The following is a 21,947-nucleotide window of genomic DNA, read 5'->3' as shown; positions in this document are numbered from 1 at the left end:
TCTTTGGTACCGACTGAACCCTGATTTGTGACTCAAGTATGTGATCTACTCTGGAGAATGTTGTGTACACTCAAGAAGAATATGTATTCTGATGCTTTAGGATGAAATGCTCTGAATATATCTGTGAAGTTGACATAGTCCAGTATATCATTCAAAGCCCTGGTCTCCTTCTTGCTCTTTTGCTTAGATGACCTATCTATTACTTTGAGTTGGTTGTTAAATTCCCTACTATTTTTGTATTATTATCAATGAGCTTCTTTAAGTTTCTGTTATTAATTGCTTTATATAATTGGCTGCTCCCAATTATGCTAGAGGCATAAATATTTACAATTGTTAGATCTCCTTGTTGGATAGACATTGTAAGTATAATATAAGTATCCCTTTTCATCTCTTATTACAATCTTTGGTTTAAAATCTAATTTTTCTGATAAAAGGGTTGCTACCTCAGATTTGTTTTGATGCCCATCACCATGATAAATGGTTCTCCACTCCTCCATTTTCAATCTGGAGGTGTCTTTGGATCTAAAATAAGTCTCTTGTAGACAGCATTATCAGTGGGTCTTGCTTTTTACCATTCTAATACCCTATGTCATTTGATTGGAGCATTTAGGCTATTTACATTCAGGTAATTATTGAACAATATGAATTTAGTGCCATTGTATTACCTGTAAAATCATTATTTCTGTAGATTGTCTCTGTTCCTTTCTGGTTTTTGTTACCTTTGTGCTTTCTCGCCACTTAAAGGATTCCTTTTAATATTTCTTGCAGGGCTGGCTTAATGTTCATGATTTCCTTTAATTTTGTTTGTCCTTGAAACTCTTTATTTCTTCTAATCTGAATGACAGCCTTACTGGATAAAGTATTCTTGGCTGCTTATTTTTCATACTTAGCACATTGAATATGTCATGCCATCTATCCTTTCTGGCCTGCCAGGTCTCTTTGGACAGGTCTACCGTTAGCCTTATATTTTTATCCTTGTATGTTAAGGACTTCTTGTCCCAAACTTATTTCAGAATTTTCTCTTTATCTCTGAAATTTGCAAGATTCAGTTTTATATGTCGAGGTGTTGACCTATTTTTATGAACTTTGAGGGAGTTTCTCTGTGCTTCCTGGACTTGAGTGTCTATTTATTTCTCAGCTCTAATTTGTTCAAATAAACCTTTTATCCCTCTGTCTCTCTCTTCCTCTTCTGGGATTCTTATTATTCAAATATTATTTTGTGTTATGGTATCACTGATTACTCGAAGTCTTCCTTCATGATCCAGTAGTGTTTTTTCTCTTCTTTTTTTTCTCAGCTTTCTTACTTTCCATCATTGTGTCCTCCCTTCTGCCTCCTTTATCCCAGCAGTTAGAATCTCCATTTTTTATTTTTTATTGTATCTCATTAATAACATTTTCAATTTGGACTGATTAGAATTTAGTTCTTTTATTTCTGCAGTAAGGGATTCTCTACTGTCTTCGATACTTTTTTCAACCCCAGCTAGTATCTTTATAGCCATGTTTTTAATTCTTGTTCTGATGTCACTTGCATCCATATTGGTTAAACCCCTGGTAGTGTGTACTGCCTCCTGTCCTTTCCTTTGGGGTGAGTTTCTCTTTCTCCTCATTGTGTCCAGAAAAGAATAGATGAAAGAGAGAGAATAGACAAAAATAGCAACAACAACACCAGAAAGATGCAAAAAAAAAAAAAAAAAAAAAAAAAAAAAAACCAAAGTGGAAGAAAAGAGAAACAAAACAAAATGAGAAAAAGTCAAACAAGAAGTAAGACAGGACAAAACAATAACCTAGATCCTAGGTGTATTGTGGTCTGTTTGTTAGAGGAAACTAGATCACAAAATAAGAAAGAAAGAAAAAATATATTTTTAAATAGATTTTTATATATTTATATACATACATATTATATACATTATATATAATACAATAATAATATTGTATTATTACAATATTACAATGAAAGAAAACCAAAAATAAATATATATATTAATAAATTAAAAAGGAATTTTAAAAAAAGAATTGATAAAATAAGAAAATATCTGGAAAAAAATGAAAGACTAAAGAATAATAAAAACACCACAAATGCTGTACTGTTTTCTCCAAGAGCTGAAATTTTGCAGTTCTATATGATCGATTGACTTGGTGTTAGCTAGTTGCTCCTGCTGGTCTTCTATGGGAAGGGCCTGTTGCACTGATTCTCAGGTATTCTTGCCGATGGAATTGTGCCCACCTTGCCAATCTGTAAGTGGCTCCAGATTGCACTATGTGGTGCTGTTTTGCTCCTTGAAAACTTTCAGCACCAATAAGGGTCATAAAAATGATGGAACTCTGATCTCTAGCCCCACAGCTAAAAGTTCATGCCCCCAACTCTTCACTGATCTCTCAAAGAAAAGTAGTCAATCACTGATTTTCATCCTGTTTCCTGATTTTCATCCTAACTCTATGTTCACCCAGCTTGCGACTAAGCCTTTTTTTTATCTCAGGCACATCACCCAGTTTCCAGTCTCCAAACTTTTGGACTCCTACAGTGTGGACCTGAGCCATTCCTACTGGGTAAAGAAGGAGTTGTCCTTGAGCTTCTGCCTTTTCCTGGGCTCCTGCCCAGAGAATGGTTGCCTGACCTTGCAGTGGTTCTCAGTTTATGTCAACACTGAGTGGAAGGCTGATGCTTAAACTTGCTACTTTCAGCTGACTTCACTACTCTGATGCTTGGGAAATCTGTTGCACTTAGGCACCCCCATTCTTTTTGTGACCTGGACAATCCAGAGACCACACTGTCCACCTGGGATTCTGCCTAATTCACCACCTGAGCACCTTTAGGCTAGGGATGTTCCCAATTGTAACAGACTTCTTAAAGTTCTAATTTTACACTCTGATGTTTCTAATACTTTCTGGTAACCTGCTTAGGAACTCCCTCTCCTCCAAGGCTTATCTTCTGATATATTGCCCCAGAGTCACATCTCCTCTGCACTTTCTACCTTGCAAAAAGTGATCACTTTTCTCTTTGTAGAACTGCAGCAATTCTTTTCCCAGATCTTCCATTAATTTTTCAGGTGTATAGAATGATTTGATAATTATCTAGCTGCATTCCAGGTTCCAGATGAAATTAGGGTCCCCTACTCCTCTGCCATCTTAACTCTTTCCCCTTTCCCAGGATCTTTTTTTTAGATGCATATGTATTTATAATTTTATGGACATGTCTTCCTCATGGACATGTCGGTTCTCAATGTTGTTTGCATGGTATGCTCTTTCAGTACTTTTACTTTCAAGTTATTTTTATCTTTGAAAATGTAGTATGTCTTCTGTAAACATTTAATTCTTCTCTTGATCAAGTCTGGCAGTGTAGGATGTTTTCTTGGATTATTTAATTTTTAATTTGTGTGTTTGTGTGTGTGTGTGTGTGTTTCTTCAAGTCAACTGAGTAGTTAATTCTTTTTGAGGACTTTCAGGTATGCATGTGGTGAAATAGATTCCTTTTTTTGCTGAGTATTCATTTTATTTCCAGTTTTGTTTTGCTTTCCACTGTATATAGTGCTTATGAATTATCCTTTATTCATGTGTACTTCCATCTTGGATATTTAACCCTGTGAGAATGGTGACCAGGAGTAGGGATGATGGCTCAAAAGATTTATGCTTTTCAATTTTAATAGATATCATTCATTGCTTCATAAAAAGATTGTAACTTTTTTTAATATATCCAAGTTAAAAATGAAAATCTAATGTTCCTTTCATACCTGCTAACCATCCATTTTATATTTCTCTTTAAGTTTTGCTAGTCATTGCACATAAAATGTAATCTAAATGTGATTTTAATTTCTCTCTCCTTAATTGATAATTAATTTAAACATCATTTAATATTTAGTGGTCACTGGTATTAGCTTTTTTCTGAATTGACAACTTATATCTTTTCTCATTTTTAAAAAGTATAGGAGGAATTGATACCTTCCTAATTAAAATTGCAAAGGTGAAAATTGTGTGGGAATGTGAGGTCATATTTGAATACATGAAAATTAAAGATTTTTGTGATTAAAAAGCAAATGAATTTAATTATCAAAGTCAATATTTTGATATTTTATTTCAGAGAATAAAACATGAATATTTTCAGTATTCATAGAATTCTTATAAGTTGATAACTAGGCAAATAAAAAATGTCTCCATTGTGTATTATTCACTCTTTTGTTATAAATTAATTGACCACAAGGCATGGATTTATATCTGAGCTTCCTGTTCTATTTCATTGGTCTATGTGTTTGTTTTTATAGCAATATCATACTGTTTTGATTACTATAGTTTTGTAATATATTTTGAAATCAGGGAGTATGATGTCTCTAGCTCTTTTCTTTTTTCAAATTTATTTTGGCTATTTAGGGTCTTTTGTGGTTCTACACAAATTTCAAGACTTTTTGTTCTATTTCTGTGAAGAATGTCATTGGAAATTTGAGAGGCATTACCTTGAATTTGTATATTCATTTGGGTAATATACACATTTTAACGATGCTAATTCTTCTGATCCATGAACGTAGTATACATTTCTATTTATACATTTTTTAAATTTCTTTTATCATTGTCTTTTGGTTTTCACTGTATATATCTTTTACCTCCTTATTTATGCTTATTTCTAGGTATTTTATTCTTTTTGTTGTAAATACAAATGGAATTGTTTTCTTAATTTTTCTGTTTGTTACTAGTATACAGAAATGCAACAGATTTTTGCATATTGATTTTTTTGCCCTGCAACTTTGCTAACTTTGAAAATTAGTTCTAAATATGTGTGTGTGTGTAACTTTAGGGTTTTCTATATATAATATTACATGATCTGCAAATAGTGACAATTTACATCTTCCTTTCCAATTTATATGACTTCTTTATTCCTTACCTAGTTCCTCTGGGTAGGATTTTGAATACTATGTTAAATAAAAATGGTGAGAGTGAGCATCCTTGTCTTGTTCCTGATCTTAGACTAAAAGCTTTCAGGTTTTCCTGGTTGAGTATACTACTAGTTATAGGCTTGTTATATATGGCTTTTATTATGTTGATGTACCTTCTTAGATATCCTCTTTGCTGAGAGTTTTCATTATGAAAGAATGTCCAAGTTTGTTAAAATGCTTTTTTCTGTATCTTCTGATGGTTCTTCATCATCTGATCTCATGATTTGTATCCTTCATTTTGTTGATGTAGTGTTTCATTTTGACTGATTTGCAGATGTTGAACCATTCTTATATTCCTGAAAAAAATCCCTACTGATCACAGTGTATTATCCTTTTAATATGCTGCTGAGTTTAGTCTTTCTATATTTTGTTGAGGATTTTTTGCATCTATGTTCATTAGGAATATTGATCTGTATTTCTCCTTTCTTGCAGTGTTTGATTTTGGTGTTAGGGTGATGGTGGCCTCATAAAATGAGTTTAGAAATTTTCCCTCCTCTTTTATTTTTGGAAGAGTTTTTAGTGTCTTTTGTATTGTAAAAATATTTTTTCTATTTTACACTAAATATATATAATTCTATAATAATGTTTAAAAACTAATAAATTGGTAATTTAAACAATTTCTTATATTTTTCAGTATAATTATATGGGTTCTGATATGATTGTTGTCACTCAAAAAATTTTCCAGTTGATTGGACTGACCAACGCTGTAAGTATTTCCTTTTTAGTTTTTTGCATTTGCTGTGTTACCTAAATAATTTCCATACGTTTTTTTATGGCACTGCCTGAATACACATGAGTATGGAATAGGCCAAATTATATAACCATTTTAAGTTTCAGTTTTCTGAGTAGGGATAATAAAAAGAAAAATAGTTATTATATATACCTAATTAAGTTATGGTAATTATAAAATTGATAAAGCATGTCACATGGGGCTTGCTGAAGTACAAGTATTTCAAAATGTTAATTATTACTTGTTTTACAAGTAGTATTTATTACTTACTAATATACTCTATAAGATCTGAACCAGACTTAGCAGTTTTGTTGTTTAATATTGTTATCAATGTAGTGTTTATTTTTATAGATAAATCCCTGGATCTATTTAAACCATGACCTTTAAACATATTTTCTTTATGTCTTCTATTTAGATTTTTACATCATTTAATGTTACAATAATTCTCTCTTCATTGGAACTTTGGATAGATGAAAATAAAATCTCAGTAACTGGAGATGCTAATGAATTATTACACAGATTTTTAAAATGGAAAAGATCTTATCTTGTTTTGCGTCCTCACGATGTAGCATTTTTACTTGTGTAAGCATATCTTGGTTTTACTAAATCTTATACAAAGGAAACACCTATATTTGACCCAATTTCTGACAACGACAGGCCTTCAGGGAAAATATGCCATTTTTGCCCTACATACAACATCATGGGAATATTATTTTTTAAAACATAGATTTTACAGAGAATTATTGATGTCAATCATTTTATTTGTACTTAAAACTCACTCTTTCAATATTGTTCTTATGCTTTCTTACCTTAGAATGTGTAATATATCATTAAATGTCCCTAACTGTGTTTGAAATATTAATAATATGTATCTAAAGAAACACACATGATGGATGTAGTAGTTAGGGTTTCTTTTAATGTTTTATTTTCATAAGATAACAAAAAACCTCCAAGGATATGTCAATACTACTGTATATTTTAATATCTCTAACATACCATATTTACATTGTGCTGCACTTTAAAAAATATAAGCCTCCTCTTCTATTTTGATATTCTAGGATTGATTTAATTTTTTTAAATTTTTAATTTTGAAAAATATTTTTAAATTAATTTTTTAAAACTTTTAAGATAAAAAATAATTTAAAAAAATTTTAAAAAATTTTAACTTTGAAAAATATTTTTTAAATTAAATTTTTTTTAATTTTTAAGATTAAAAAATAATTTAAAAATTAAAAAAATTTTATGTAACAAAAATTTAAAAAAATTTTTATGTAACAAAAATTTTAAAAAATTTTATTACATAAAGATTTGTTATTTTCTAAAACTTCAATATGAAAATAAACTTTTTATTGTTTTTAAATGTGCTTCACTGTTTTCAAAACAAGCAGACACGTTTAGTCATTTCAAGCTCTAATGTTAGGTGGAAATATTTATAAATTTATTATATAAATATGCAAACCAAAAAGTTTTATTAGGAAAATTCAATAGTAATTTGCTTAATTTTACAAAATCATATAATTATAATCCTGTTTTTAAACTTAAGTTACAGAGAAAAATCAAATTATGTTGGTGCAACCTTTCAAGGGAAGATGTGTGATAGCCATTATGGAGGAGGTGTTGCTCTGGTATAGTATGGCTTAATTGTTTGGCTGAAATGTATAAGTAGAATGCTATTTAGATTAATATACAGTTAATATTTATTATTTTATGTATATTAAAATTTACAAAATAATTCTAAGATCATTGGAAATGTTTGAACTTTAAAAAGTTCTTACTGAACTTAATAAATAAAAATTTATATCCTATTTATAGGATATAAATTTATATCCTTAATAAATAAAAATTTATATCCTTTGGGTGAATATCTACTATCCAATTGCTGGATCACTATTTTTAACTTTTTGAGGAGCTTCCATACTGTTTTCTGGAGTGGCTGCACCACTTTGCATTCCCACCGACAGTGCAAGGGTTCCCCTTTTTCCTCATCCTTGGCCACATGTGTTCTTTCCTGTGTTGTTAACTTTAGCCATTCTTACAGGTATGAGGTGATATCTCATTGTGGTTTTGATTTGTATTTCTCTGATGATCAGTGATGTTGAGCATCTTTTCATATGTTTATTGGCCATTTATATGTCTTCTTTGGAAAAATGGCTGTTCATATCTTCTGCTCATTTCTTTTTTTTTTTTTTTTTTTAAAGATTTTATTTATTTATTCATGATAGTCACACAGAGAGAGAGACAGAGAGGCAGAGACATAGGCAGAGGGAGAAGCAGGCTCCATGCAGGGAGCCCGACGTGGGATTCGATCCCGGGTCTCCAGGATCGCGCCCCGGGCCAAAGGCAGGCGCCAAACCGCTGCGCCACCCAGGGATCCCTCTTCTGCTCATTTCTTAACTGGATTATTTGTTTTTTGATTATTGAGTTTGATAAGTTCTTTATAAATTTTGGGTATTAAACTTACCAGATATGTCATTGGCAAACATCTTCACCCATTCCAAAAGTTGCTTCTTAGTTTTGTTGATTGTTTCCTTCACTGAGTAGAACTTTTATCTTGGTGAAGTCCCAGTAGTTCATTTTTGCTTTTGTTTCTCTTGCCTCTGGCTTCTTATTATATGTGTGGCCTGTGTTTTCTTCTAGGAGTTTGATGGTTTCAGGTCTCACATTTAGGCCTTTCATTTATTTTGAATTTATTTTTGTCTATGGTGAAAGAAAGTGGTCCAGTTTTGTTCTTTTTCACGTTGCTGTACAGTTTTTCCCAACACCATTTGTTGAAGAGGTTGTCTTTTTTCCATTGGATGTTTTTTCCTGCTTTACCAAAGATTAGTTGACCATATACTTATAGGTCCATTTCTGGGGTTTCTATTCTGTTCCATTGATCTCTGTATCTGTTTTTGTGCCAGTACCATACTGTCTTGATGACCACAGCTTTGTAATATAACTTGAAGTCCAGAATTGTGATACCACCAACTTTGCTTTTCTTTTTTCAAGATTGCTCTGACTATTCAGGGTCTTTTGTGGTTCCATAAAAATACTAAGATCGTTTGTTCTAGCTCTGTGAAAAATGGTGGTACTTTGATAGGGATTGCATTGAATGTGTAGATTGCTTTGGGTCGTATAGATATTTTAACAATAGGTGTTCTTCCATCCATGAGCACGGAATGTTTTTCCATTTCTTTGTGTCCTCTTCAATTTCTTTCATAAGTGTTCTATAATTTTCATAATTTAGATCATTTCCATCTTTGGTTAGGTTTATACCTAGGGGTATTATTATCTTTGGTGCAGAGATAAATGGGATCAATTCCTTGATTTATTTTTCTATTATTTCATTATTGGTGTATAGAAATGCAACAGATTTCTGCATGTTAATATTGTATCCTATGACTCTACAGAATTCATGTATTATTCTTGAAATGTTTGGTGGAGGTTTTTTTTTTTTTTTTTTTTTAGATTTTATTTATTCATGAGAGAGAGAGAGGCAGAGACACAGGCAGAGAGAGAAGCAGGCTCCATGCAGGGACCCCGATGTGGGACTTGATCCCTGGTCTCCAGGATCACGCCCTGGGCCAAAGGCGGTGCCAAACCGCTCTGCCACCCAGGCTGCCTAAGTATCATGTCATAAAGTATCATGTCATCTACAAATAGTGAAAATTTGATTTCTTCCTTGCCAATTGGGATATCTTTTATTTCTTTTTGTTGTCTGATCACTGAGGCTCAGACTTCTAGCACAAAACTAATTAACAGTGGTGAGAGTGGACATTTCTCTCTTGTTCCTGAACATAGAAGAAAAGCTCTCAGTTTTCCCCCTTGAGGATGATATTCGCTATGGGTCTTTCATATGTGTCCTTTACATTGTTGAGGTATGTTCCCTCTATCTCTACTTTGTTGAGGGTTTTTTATCAATAAATGATGCTATACTTTGTCAAATGCTTTTCCAGCATCTAATTAGAGGATGGTATGGTTCTCTTTTCTTTTATTAATGTGGTGTATCAAGTTGATTAGCAAATATTGAACCACTCTTGCAGCCTGGGATTAAATCCCACTTGATCAGGGTGAATGATTCTTTTAATGTACTGTAGAATATTAAATATGAAATATTAAATTCATAGAATGAAACTGGAATTTTTCCTTCCTTTTTGATATTTTGTAATAATTTGAGAAGAATAGGAGTTATCTCTTCTTTAAGTGTTTGGTAGAATTCACCTGTGAAGCCATTGGCCCTGGACTATTTTTGGTTGGGACACTTTTTATTACTGATTTAATTTCTTTGCTGGTAATGGGGCTGTTCATATTTTCTATTCCTTCCTGTTTCAGATTTGGTAGTTTATATGTTTCTAGGAATTTATCCATTTCTTCCAGATTGCCCAGTTTGTTGGCATATACTTTTTTTATCATATTCTCTTATAATTGCTTGTATTTCTGTGATATTGGTTGTGATTTCTCCTCTTTCATTATTTTATTTACTTGAGTCTTTTCTCTTTTCTTTTTGATAAGTCTGACTAGGGGTTTATCAATTCATTAATTCTGACAATGAACCAGCTCTTAGTTTAATTTATCTATTCTACTTTTTTGTTGTTGTTTGTTTCTACATCATTTATTTCTGCTCTAATCTTAATTATTTCCGTTCTGCTGGATTTAGGCTTTATTTGCTCTTCCTTTTCTAGCTCCTTTAGGTGTAAGTTTAGATTGTGTATTTGAGACTTTTCTTGCTTGTTGAGATAGGCCTGTATTGCTATATACTTCTGTCTTAGGCCTGCCTTTTCTGCATCCCAAAGGTATTAGACTGTTGTGTTTTCATTTTCATTTATTTCCATATATACTTTTATTTTCTGTACTTTCCTGGTTAACACATTCATTCTTATGTTCTTTAACCTCCATATATTTATGGTCTTTCCAATTTTTTTCTTGTGGTTGACTTCAAGTACTTCAAGTTTCATAACGTCATGGTCTAAAAATATGCATAGTGTGATCTCAGTCTTTTTGTACTTGTTGAGGCCTGATTTGTGATCCAGTATATGATCTATTCTGTAAACTGTTCCATGGAAACTTGAGAAGAGTGTGTATTCTGCTGTTTGAGGATGAAATGTTATATATATATATATATATATATAATATATATATATTATATATATATATATCTGTTAAGTACATCTGGTTCATTGTTTTCTTGAGGAATTTCTGCCTGGATGCTGTGAGTGGTACGTTGAAGTCCCCTACTATTATTGTATTATTACCAATGATTTTCTTTGTTTATTATTAATTGATTTATATATCTGGATGCTTCCAAGTGAGGTGCATATATATTTACAATTGTTCTGTGTTCCTTTCTAGTCTTTGTTGCTTTATTCCTTTGGTCTTTTTTCTCCCTACTCAGAGTCCCCCTTAATATTTCTTGCAGCTTCTTGTTTAGTGGTCATTTTCAGAGTGATTATTTTAAGTTAAGGACTTCTTCCCCCCTTTCTGCTTTCAAGATTCTTTCTTTGTCTGTGTTTTGTTAATTTGACTACAATATGTCTTGGTGTTAGCCAGCTTTTGTTGACTTTGGTGGGAATTTTCTGTGCATCTTGTATTGCAATGTCTGTTTCCTTCTCCAGATTAGGAAAGTTTTCAGCTACAATTTGCTAAAACTTTTTCCCTTCCTTTCTTTTTTTCAGACTCCTATGATATGAATGTTATTATGCTTTATGGATTCGCTGAGTTCTCTGAGTCTACATTTGTGATCCAATAGTTTTCTTTCCTTCTTTTTTTCAGTTCACTTTTTCCATAGTTTTATCTTTTATTCCTCTGCTTCTTCCATCCTGAGGTCATTATATCCAGTCTTTTTCACATCTCAGTTATAGCATTTTTTATTTCAACCTGACTAGTTTTAGGTCTTTCCTATGTATGGTAAGGGACTCTCTGGTGTCTTCTATGCTTTTCTCAAACCCAGCTAGTATCCTTATGATTATTGTTTTAAATTATGGATAAGGCATCTTACTTATATCTGTTTTGATTGACTGTAATCTTTTCTTGTTCTTTCTTTTGGGATGAATTCCTCTGTCGTGGCATTTTGGCTAGGTGTCTTGTCTTCAGAAGGCCTGTTATATCTCTTGCTCCTGGGAGTAATAGCTTTATTAAGAAGAGGTCATATACTGTCCAGGTCCTGGCACTTCAGGATATGTCTCTGGTGTGTTTTATGTGCACTTTGCTGCTGTTTTTTTGCTGCTGGCTCCCTCAAGTCAGCCCTCTGGAGAGTTTCTTCTTGCCTGCAGTGGGGAGCATTGGACTTTGTTTAGAGTGTGGTGAATTTTAACTAGTGTTCTCTGGTTTGCTTGTTAAAAGAGACCTGATACTATTTCTACTGTCACTGAGCTTTGTAGAATTTTATGGTCAGTAGAAGTGGTACATGCAGTTTGTGCTAATCTTTTGATGTAGGGATCCACTGATCTCATTCTCTGGGACAATTGCTCTAGAAAGGCAGCAATGGCAAGAGTGTAGGAAGGTGGGATTTGGTGTAAGCAGTTTAGGCTGCCGCTGTTGGCGCTGTGCTTACTGAAGTTAGTTTACATTGAGGGGAAGGGAAGAAAAATGTAGCCAGCCCCTTCCCTCATCCTAGAGAAGGGAGTTCTTGCCTGCCACTGTCTAGGAAGCCCTCCCTAAAGAGCAAATAATCACCTATCACGTGTCTCAGGCATCCCTCAGATCTTTTCCTTTACTGTGTGACTGACTTCATTCTTGTGGCACCATGCACCTGTGTTCTATCCCAGGCAGGCTGGTTGAGTTTTAGAACTCCAAACTTTAGGGAACAGTCATCACATGGACCCATTGGTCCTCTGGTGAAGGGTCTTGCCATGCTGATGTTGATGTAAGTTTTTCCCAGAAAAGCTGACACAGCAAAGTACAGGGAGTGGGTTTTGGAATAAAGTGCAGCAAATAACCAGTGTCCAGATGAGCTACCCTCAGCAGGTGTTTCTGACCTAAAGGTAGGGAAGAATAACGGCACCCACCAGCTCTCTTGTCCCTGAAAAGATAATGCCATCTATCCAAGATGTGGTCTATGGAGGGGAACTTCTCTCAGGGTATACCAGGGGATTCTCAATTCCTGCTACTGGGCTATTTGTCCTCCTCCATTGGAGTAATGCAATACCCACCAGGCTCCACCCTGATCACACTCTAGGCCTCTGAAATTCCAATCTTTGGCCCCATTGGTTGTAAAAAAACAACCAGGGGCTCATGAAAATCAGCCCCTCTCATTTTATCAGTCAATGTCTTTGGATAAATGTTTTCCTTGTGTGATCTCTTGTGCACTTCTCTTTCTCTCTTTTGCCTCCCTCCCTGACCTGGACTCCCTCATTGGGATCCTTTTCTCCCCCAAATCATGCCTCCCTACACCCCACCTTCCATGATGTGGCCTCTTCTATCTCTCTCTCTAGTTGTACAATTTGTTCTACTAGTCTTCAGAACAATTTCTTGATATTCAGAATGACTTGATAGTTATCTACCTGTGTTTGAGGGACCAGGCAAGCCTAGGGTCCTCCTACTACCCTATCTTAGCTCCTCTCTGTCCTCTTATGTTTAAACACCACCTCCCTACCTAATTTCTCAGAGCTGTGGAATAAAATCTAAGATCTATATCCCTCAGTTGCTTCTTTTTCCTAAAAGTTTGTAGATGAAACCACAACCCAGGTGACTTTTGGATTAGTAGAAACATGTAAGAATAGTTAGCAGAAGATATTTGATGTCTTGCAACTCTTTTTCCTTGGACTCATCCACTTACTTGTTAGTCACTAATTTACTCATTCATGAGGACTGACACAAGCAGTTCTTGGCCTCAAGGTTTTTATACCATTATGTATTACTGGACATATTATCTGTTGACCTCAGTTCATGGACTATGTAGATCCTGAGTATTATACGTCTTTGGAAGAAAACACAGTACACAATATATACCACTTGAAGCAGAACTATTTATAGTTATAGAATGAAGTGTGTAAGATATTATAGGAGTGGACTACTTTGAAGCATTAGGTACAAAAAATATAATTATAAGAACTGCACAAAATATTGGATAAAATCAGAATTAGAACCTCTCCCAGGAGACATCAGAAAAGGTATAGGAACAGTAAATGAAAAGTTAAGGGAAATATATTATTGAAGTAAAAGTGCCAATAGCTAGATATTAAGAGTAATGGAGATTGGGGCCCCTGGGTGACTTGGTTGGTTAAGGGTCTGACTCTTGATTTCAGCTCGTGTCATAATCTCAGTGTCATAAGACTGCGCCCTATGGGGCTCCATGCTGAGATTCTCTTCCTCTGTCTGCCCGTCTCCCAACTCGAGTGTGTGCTCTCTTTCTCTCTCAAATAAGTATGTTAAATATTTTAAGAAAAAGGTAATGGAGATAAATAATTAAAAGTCATAAGAAGACTTTTGAAAGAGAAATGAAAATAAATTTCACTAAATCATAGCCACTATCAGATCAACAAAATCCTTGTCAAGCAATCCCTTCTGCAGTCTCCCATATCCCTTATACTCAATCATCTTGTAGGAGAAAAGAAAAGTTGGTCGTTGGATGAAAAGGTCATATAAAACATCAAAACAGAATAGATAAAAAATCACACCAAAAATGAAATGAAATATCAAATACAATGAAGAAAATTGCTTTATTTCCAGAAAAATGAAGATCATAATAACAAGGAAGTTCTATAGTGGAGAAATCATAATGAATAATGAATAAAAAAAGTAATATAAAAGTACTTGAAAGGCACAATTAATACCTAAAAGAAGTCATTCAAATATAAGACACAATAAAAATATTCCCAGATATACTAACATTCAGAATATATTTGTAGAAATTACTTATAACATGAAAAGCTATAAAGGAAAATAGCTGGAACTGTGCTGCAGTGGAGAATGATAGGTATTATGTCAATATTAAACCAGAACATATTCTATGATGGTGTGGTTAAGGAGTAATAGAATTGACATAAAAGAATGTTATAGAACTTGTCTTCTTAAGAGAAAGTTATAGATAATAGTAAAATTTAGAAGTATGAGGGGGATTCCTGGGTGGCTCAGCAGTTTAGTGCCTGCCTTTGGCCCAGGGTGTGATCCTGGAGTCCCGGGATTGAGTCCCACATCAAGCTCCCTGCATGGAGCCTGCTTCTCCTTCTGCCTGTGCCTCTGCCTCTCTCTCTCTCTCTGTGTCTCTCATGAATGAATAAATAAAATCTTTAAAAAAAAAAAAATAAAATAATAAATTATAAAAAAAAAGAAGTACGGGCATATGAGATGAACTTTGATCTTAAGAATGGATAGTAAGAACAAAACTATATCATGTAATAATCTAATGAAATAAATGAAAATTATAGCTAAGGAAGAAGAAAGATAATAATATAAAATAAAGTGAATTGAAAATATCAAATAAAATGGTTTAATATATTTTAATATAACAGTAATTATGTGAATGTAAATGAATTAAGCTCACCAACTAAGTGATAAAATCTCTGATGAATTTAAAGTTTTTTTCAAGTTCAAATGTTTAGTTCTTTACAAGAGATACATTACTAGGACTAAGTGAAAGTGAACATAAAAAGTTAAAATATATTCTATTTAAATAAGAAACAAGCAAGTATGAGCAAATAGAATTGATAGTAAAATATATTGGGATGCCTGGGTGGCTCAGTGGTTGAGCATCTGCCTTTGGCTCAGGGTGTGATCCTGGAGTCCCGGGATTGAGTCCCACATCAGGCTCCCTGCATGGAGTCTGTGTCTCCCTCTGCCTATGTCTCTGCCTCTCTGTGCGTGTCTCTCAATAATAAATAAATAAAATCCTTTAAAAAAAAAAGAACCTTCAGGGACACCTGGGTGGCTCAGCAGTTTAGTGTCTGCCTTCAGCTCAGGGCGTGATCCCAGAATCTGGTATCGAGTCCCACATTGGGCTCCCTGCGAGGAGCCCGCTCCTCTCTCTGCCTCTCTCTCTGTCTGTGTGGCTCTTATGAATAAATAAATAAAGTCTTTATATTTAAAAAAAAAAAGAACCGGGATCCCTGGGTGGCGCAGCGGTTTGGCGCCTGCCTTTGGCCCAGGGCGCTATCCTGGAGACCCAGGATCGAATCCCACGTCGGGCTCCCGGTGCATGGAGCCTGCTTCTCCCTCTGCCTATGTCTCTGCCTCTCTCTCTCTCACTGTGTGCCTATCATAAATAAAAAATAAAAAAAAAGAACCTTCAGAGAAGCCAATAACGCACCAGTTCTTAAAAAAAAAAAAAAATATATATATATATATATATATATATATATATATATATATCATAGCAAATAGGCATAAACTTCACAGTAGCTTTCCATGTAGATGTTTTGCATATATTTGGTTTGATTTTGACAATATTATATTTTAAATATAATGTGTTTCTGTTATGTTGAAAAACAAATATTATACACTGACCTGTATATTTCTATGTTTACCTAAAGTAGTATTAGATTTAAACTTTTTCGTGTCCAATTTTGTCATATGTGAATAAGAACAATTTCATTCTTTTTTCCTTTCTAATACTTATATCTTTTCTTTCTTCTCCTATCGAATTGGCTAGAACCTCAAAAATCCCAGATTTAATAATCCTAGATTATTATAGACACTTTGTAACATAATATGGAGGCTCAGTTTCATTTCTAATTTTCTTAGCTTTTTAAAAGGTATTTTATTTTTTAATCCTATATCTGTTTCTTATAAAAAAATTATTAAATTGTTGTCTTTCTCATATGAAATTAAATTGTCCTTTGCAATATTATAGTGATAATAATGCAGTCCTAATCAAAATCTCAGCAGGCTTTTTTTTTTTTTTTTTTGGAAAAAATTGACAAGCTGATAACAAAAAATTTATATACAAATATTAAGAAAATAGATAAAACAAGTTTGAAAATTGAGGAAAAGTGGAAGATAAAAACTTCCAAAAAACACAGTAATTAAGATATTGCAGTGTAATTAAACCGATCAATGTAACAATATAGAAATCTAAAAATAGACCCACACATATATAATCAAATGATTTTTGGACAAGTTGTCAAGGCAATTCCAGCTATACAATAAACAAAAATAATTAATAAAATTAAAATCTCATGTTCATAAGAAACTTTAAATCAAAAGCATTGTTGATGCTAAAATAATTGATACTAAAACTTTAGGAGTGAAGGAGTAAAGGAAGAATAGTCCAGGAAATTAGTATCTGATGAACTTTGCAGATAATAAAGCTGAAAACTATGAGCTAATTATCTAATATAAAATATGTGAAAAGATGGAAACAAGATAACATTTAAGACATATAAATGGCAAGAAATAATGAAGATAAAAGCAGAAATCAATGCAAGGCATTATAGGTAGAATAGAAATATTTGAAAGGAATATTGTCTCAAAAAAAAACTAAAAACAAGCATACTTTTGTCAAAACTAATTTTTATAAAATAGACATATTAATAAAATTATAAAAATAAAGGGGAAATACTGCAGATGTAGATAACATTAGGAAGATAGTAGGTATTATAACAAATTTGCAAATGTAGAAAAATACATTTTTAATAGGAATCTATCACTTCCTAAAACTTACACAAGAAGAACTAGAAATTCAGAATAACCAAATTATTAAAGGAATCAATTATTTTAAAAATCTCATAAGGAAAATAAAACAATGTTTTTAGGCATTCTACACAATTTTGAGGGAACTGATTATTTCAATCTTAGGTATTTATGGAGAATAGAAAAATAAAAATACAAATTTGGAAGCCAGAATTACCATAATAATATTAATACCCAAAGAGGATGTTACACAAGATGAAATTAGAGCTCATTTATCCACAAACATGAAGAGAAGTAGAAACATAAATCAAAAATACTAACCAACTGAACCTAACAATTTATAAGATAATTGACCATGACCAAGGTGATTTTATCCAAAGAATGTAGGATCATTTCTACTTGGAAAATCTGTTGACATCATTTAACTGAAAGTAATGTCATAATATTTAGTTAATGGCATTTGCTAATAAGAACATACATTAGGGTGATATAATCGGTGGGATGAAGAGGGGACTATTTAAGCTAGGGTGATCAGAGAAAAACCTTAAGGAGAAAATATTTAAGAGGGAAGGATGAAGGATGAAACAGAGGCAGTTATGGCAAGGTCTAAGAAGTCAGAGACTACAAGAAAGATCATTAAATTCAAAGGCTTTCAGATGGACATGAATGTCATGAACAAGATGGCTGAAAAAATATTAAGATTGTTGAAGTCAACAAGAGTCTAATTATATGGGGCCTTATAGATCTTGGTAAATAGTTTTGAATTTTATTCAACTTGCAATAAAAAGGCACTGGAGGTTTTTAAGCCAATGTGAAATATTCTTCTAGTAGCCTTATGGAAAAATAATTGTTGAGTGGTAAGTTTCTAAAACAAGGAGACCAGATAGGAGATAATTGCAGATGAATGATATAAGCTAGTGTTTTATTCTTGGATTTGTGAGTAGATTTTGTTCAGTAAATACTATGAAAATAGAACATAAAGGGCTTACCACCTTATTGGAATACATAATCTGTAGGATAGAAAAATAAATGATTATGCCTCAGATTTGTCTTTAAAAAAACTAGACAGAGGAACAGGGCCAGAGGCATAAGGGAAGTGGAAGGGTAAAAGAGGAGTTTAATTTTGAACCTGAATTTGAAATGTTAGAATGATGCTTGTGATGATTAATTTTGCATGTTGACTTGGAGAGTTTAATATTTAATATTTAAATTGGTGAAATTTAAGTAAAACACATTATCTCCCTTAATGTGGGTGGGCCTAATCCAATCATTTGAAGGCTGAAATAGAACAAAAGGATCATCCGGCACAAGCAAGAGAGAATTCGTCAGCAGATTGCCTTCAGATTTCATCTGTACCATCATCTTCCTTGGGTGTTCAGCCTGCTGGCCTTCAAACTGGAATAGCATTATTAGTTGTCCTGGGTCTCCAGGCTGCTGGCCCACTCTCCCAGTTTTGTACTTGTCAGCCTCCATAATCACATGAGCCAATTCCTTATAATACATGTCTTTCTCTCCGACTCTCTCTCACTGTGCTATTGGTTCTATTTCTCTAGCAAGCCCAGATTAATACAATGGTTTATACATAAATTTTAAAAAATATAGACTTAAATATTAAGAGAGGGTTACAGGATAGAGATGATTATGATAGATGGATGGTAAATAGATAGACGATAGCTTTGTGGGATTGATTTCCTCAATTCACACCTCTCTATCATCCAGTATGTTTCACTTATTTGTGGTTGCCTTTTTTAGTCTTTTGTCCAGAATCTTTCCATTTCTGTGATTGTATCACCTCCGGAGGCCAAGCAGTAGAGAACAGAGTATGACAAAACAAGGACTACCTTATTTCGTCCCAAATTCTTGAACCCAAAGCTCCACTAAAAGAAGGGAAAAGTGCTCTTCCTTCAGATTCAGAATTTTGGCTCTGTAATTTCCCCCATTTTGTCCACTTCAGTGCTGCTACAGTCCCTGAAGAATCATCTGATAGATGGGACATGAAAGAACAGAAGGAAAAGGAAAAAAAGAAATACACAGGACATCCCCACTTTCCCTGAGATTCAAGTTTCCTTTCCCACTTTTCAGTTTAGAATTCTAGATTTTTCTCCTGGTTCTCCATTTGCAATATAGTGCTCACTTCCAAATTCACACTACATGGCTTTTAGGCCAGAAGAGACCAATTCACTGGTACTTTGGGTTAGGGTATTCTTCCCCCTTTGAATGCTGATACTTTCAGACTTGTTGAAGAGCTGTCTCTTCATTCTGTCCAGGTTTTATAGATGGGTTCAATGGGAGAGATAAACTGGTGTTTGTTTGCTCCATTTTTCTGAAAATGGAATCTATACATTGAAAATTTATACAATGTAAATACTAAACAAAATCAATTTTTCTTGAGATGTTAATAGCAAATAAAATAGATGTTTTAATTAGGTTGTGCTGCCATAACCAAATAACATAGAGTGGGTAGATTAAACAGCACAAGTTTATTTTCTTATAGCTGGAAGTCTGAGATAAGGGTGCCAGCATGGTCAGGTTCTGGTGACAGCTCTCTCTCTTTCTTGCTTACAGGCATCCATCTTCTCTTGTGTTTTTATATAGTGGGGAGAAGTGGGGAAGGAGAGAGAAAAAGAAGAGAAAGAGATCTTCTTTTTAAGCCCACAGTTTTATGAGATGCCTGTATTTAACCTTAATTACTTCCTAAATACCCCGTCTCCAAATACAGTCACATTAGTCACACTGGGGGCTAGGGCTTCAGCCTAAGATTTTGCAGAGGACACAATTCAATCCATAGCGGTAGACTTTAAGGAAAGATGTGTTACAAGAAATAGGAATATTGGGATGCCTGGGTGGCTCAGCAGTTGAGCCTCTGCCTTTGGCTCAGGGCATCCTGAGTCAAGTCCCACATTGGACTCCCTGCATGGAGCCTGCTTCTCCCTCTGCTTATGTCTTTGCCTCTCTGCCTCTCTCTCTCTCTGTGTGTGTTTCTCATTAATGAATAATTAAATCTAAAAAAGAAACTTAAAAAAAACAAGAAATGGTAATACTAAATGATAAAGGAATTGAAAAGACATAGCAATCATTATGTTTCATGTACCTAGTTACACTGCTTCAAAATACATAAAGCAAATGTGAAAGAATAAAAGAAGAAAAGACATCCATGATAATATTTGAGAATGAGAAAAAAATCTAACTCAGAAATGCCCTATTTTCCATTTTGTTGAAACATATTTAAAAGCTTTATACCAAAGAGCAGCAGAATAATATTTTATTTTTAACTGCATTAAACATAACAATTTATTCATATTTAATGTATACACTTTAATTTTATTATATGCATAAATCCATAATATCATCACTCCAAACAAGGGAATAAACATATCTATCAGATATGTTTATCTATAAGATTTCTTCTCTTCCCTTGCTTTTTTCTTAATTTACCAAAATAAATAAAACAGTGATAAATAAACAGCATCAATGAGAGAAATCTTACCGAGAAAATTTTCTGACCACCATGGATTAAAATTAGAACTAAATAATAGAAGCATCACATAAAACTTCTAAGGGTTTGCAAATAAAACATGAGAAATTAGAACTCATTTTAAGTTAAATGATACCAAAAATACAGCATACTTAAACTCCTGGGATGCCAGAAAAAATAAAAAAAAAAAGAACAGAGAACATTGTAGCTTTAGTTATAAAAATTAAAATAAAGGTAGCTTAAATATAGACAATCTAAATCCAATTTCAAAACCATGTAGTTGTAAGTTAAACTGAAAGACTGTATAGAAAGGAGGAAGTAATAAAAATAATATTATCAGTGAAAAATACAAAACATGTATATCATGGAGATCATCAAGTACAAAAGCAATTTGTTCAAGAAGATAAATAAAATTGATAAATTCCAAGCAAAATTAGTAGGCTATCTCATAAAGAGCAAATGAATTATCAAAACATCATTGACAAAAAAGGGACACCATCAACACAGATCTCAGACATATCAAAAATAAAACAAGGCATGTTCTTAAGTAACAGATGGCAATAAATCTGGATGAAATTAACAAATTTCCTGAATAATAAAAATCTATCAAGTCAATAGGAAAGAAAATCTGAATCAACATTGAACTATTGAGTAATTGAATCTTATAAAACTAAAAAATGAAAATACACAGAAACTTGAGGTTGATATGGCCTCCTTCAGGAAATCCTGAAAAGTTCTAGTACCAATGTATAACACATTCTTTTAGAGAAAATTAAAAGAGGGGCCTGTTTCTTCACTTGTGTTATGAACTGAGATTTAGGTCAACTATGTCTGCAATCTGTCAGATTAACACATGGCCCAAGTTGGAATTATTCTAGGAATGCAAGGTTAATTTTATATTTGAAAATCAATCATGATCTATCATACCAAAATAAATAATAGGTGCAGAAAAAAACATTTAGTAAAGTTAGAACTCATTTATGATATCATCATTCGTGTCAGATGTAGTGTTCAATATGTTGGTTAATTGAATTTAAATAAAAAATTTTAAAAAGAACCCATTTATGACAAAAAAAGAGAGAAAACTGTTAACAAACTAGATATAAAAAAGAACACCTTCAAAGAATTTTTGCTAATCATTTATATTTTCTAATACAAACTTATTTTTGCCTTTCAATTACAGATCTATATAAATCACATTCAAATAACTTGTTTGCTGTGAGTTAGGGGTCAGGATTATTTATTCACAGTAGGCAAGCAATCATTTCATGACACT

The 21,947-nt window shown here is 33.2% G+C and overlaps 1 protein-coding gene across 4 annotated transcripts in view; it reads left to right on the top strand.

The window, feature by feature from the left end:
• The window catches only part of ADAM2 (ADAM metallopeptidase domain 2), a 130,678-nt gene that overhangs the window by 45,513 nt on the left and 63,218 nt on the right, over nucleotides 1–21,947 (top strand). For 3 of the 4 annotated variants that reach the window (XM_049094838.1, XM_049094837.1, XM_025436485.3), the window contains exons 8-10: nucleotides 5,557–5,628; nucleotides 6,068–6,234; nucleotides 7,196–7,277. In XM_049094838.1, coding sequence (XP_048950795.1) covers nucleotides 5,557–5,628; nucleotides 6,068–6,234; nucleotides 7,196–7,277 — 321 coding nt within the window. The remainder of the gene's footprint in view (nucleotides 1–5,556; nucleotides 5,629–6,067; nucleotides 6,235–7,195; nucleotides 7,278–21,947) is intronic. The other variant, XM_049094839.1, reaches the window with a different exon arrangement.

This window comes from Canis lupus, chromosome 16, assembly GCF_003254725.2.
Source record: "Canis lupus dingo isolate Sandy chromosome 16, ASM325472v2, whole genome shotgun sequence".
Classification (NCBI taxonomy): domain Eukaryota; kingdom Metazoa; phylum Chordata; class Mammalia; order Carnivora; family Canidae; genus Canis; species Canis lupus.
Note: the sequence above shows the minus strand (reverse complement) of the source record. Positions and strands in the feature narration are given on the sequence as shown.